Source organism: Pinus tabuliformis, chromosome 4_2 (genome assembly GCF_031772625.1).
Source record: "Pinus tabuliformis cultivar Carrire ecotype Pingquan chromosome 4_2, CPIR1, whole genome shotgun sequence".
NCBI classification, from domain to species: Eukaryota; Viridiplantae; Streptophyta; class Pinopsida; order Pinales; family Pinaceae; genus Pinus; species Pinus tabuliformis.
Genome location: NC_142304.1, coordinates 683357711 through 683359381, shown reverse-complemented (window position 1 = coordinate 683359381; position 1671 = coordinate 683357711). Strand labels below are relative to the sequence as shown.

Below are 1671 nucleotides of genomic sequence, written 5' to 3'. Positions count from 1 at the left end.
GATAGATCTAGAATTAAAATGAATCTAAACTGGTTTGATTTTAAATTTTTCTTTTAAAATTATGATAAATTTTAAGTCAATAATTCATATTCACCTTACCAACACTGTAACATATATATCCTTTGAATAACCTCAATTTAATATGAAACTATTTACATTTATAATGTCATACCATCTCAAATTATAAAGTAAAAATATATAGTATACAATAGATCATGAATTGACTTTTCGTTCATGGTAGAGCAGTCATCCTTTAGAAAAGGATCGTTCAAAAGCTTTGTATTGGTCCATCTCTTCTTGGTGTCTCTCCAAAAACATTTCTCTAGGAAATCCTAGATATGAAGTGAAAGCGATGCAAGCAACTCTAGTAGCTCTTATGTGCATCCAATATTATACATTGTGATAAGGGGATTGGAAACATTACTCCATGGAGGCCTACTAGTGGCTATCTCTAGTACAATACAGCCGAGAGATCAAATATCATAAGCAGGCCCCTACTCCACTTGGTTCACTGCCTCTAGAGCCATCCACAAAGGAGTCCCCCTTAATTGCAATCTCTCTTGACCCTCCTCCTTATCCCCAAGCCTCTTGGAAGAACCAAAGCCAGCAAGCTTCACACCATTGGCACCCACAAGAACATTCTTGCCCTTGATATCACAATGCACAATCCCCTGCCTGTGAAGATAATCGATCCCACGTAGGATGCCACGAGTGTAGGCTCTGATCATGGATTTGTCGAGCTGCCCACCAAACTTAACCAGAAGATCCCTCACACTACCACCTGGAACGTACTCCATGAATAAATTGTGTGTCCCAACACCATTCACGACGCTATAATTGTGCCCCAGGCAGTGAACAATGTATGGAGAATTCATACACCACAAAATCTTGTATTCATTATCCAATTCCGAACTATAACCAGTTGTGGATTTTACTGCAAATATGTGGCCATTAGAGTTGTTCTTGTTGAGGCTTATTGTCCCATCAGCTCCGACCCCAATAATGGTGCCCCTCACCCATCCCTCCTCGACTTGAGTCTCCATTCCCGCCCAACTCAACAATACACAAGATGAATGTTTCTGTTTTGAATACACAATATACAATATAATACCTTGAAAGTCTTCTTAGATACTTGAGTTATGCACACTACAGAACATACATTTGCAATTTCAACATGTCTTTGCTAGATTTTGAGAATAAGTTGACCTTTAAATATACTTGAAAAATGACCAAAATGTAAAATTGTAAGACTACTTGAAATGTTTCATAATATTTTAATCATAAGAATTTATATTTCTTTTAATTTCTTTTATAACATATACATATGTGCATAAATGATATTAAAATATTTTACTTAATATATACATTAAAATATTTTATTTATGAAGTATATTGTTCATATTAAAATGTTTGTCTATTATTAATATAGTTTTAAATACATGTCAATATCACTTAATTTTGGTGAAATATTTTATTTATAACCCACATTGAATATTTTTATTTTTATTAATATTTTTTAAATTCCACATATCAATTTTATATTAAGAATTGAATGAATTACACATCTTCATTTTATGAGCAAGTAACTGACTTATTTTACTCTCTCTCTCTATATATATAGAGAGAGATAGTTTGCGGAAAAATGAAAATTATAACTAGGAAGATAAATGA

The 1671-nt window shown here is 33.1% G+C and overlaps 1 protein-coding gene across 1 annotated transcript; it reads right to left on the bottom strand.

The window, feature by feature from the left end:
- Positions 1–494: 494 nt before the first annotated feature.
- LOC149171289 (mitogen-activated protein kinase kinase kinase 17-like) lies at positions 495–1043 on the bottom strand. The gene has a single exon (XM_089425918.1). It carries the CDS (start codon positions 1041–1043, stop codon positions 495–497), a length of 549 nt encoding a protein of 182 aa, XP_089282044.1.
- Positions 1044–1671: the final 628 nt, after the last annotated feature.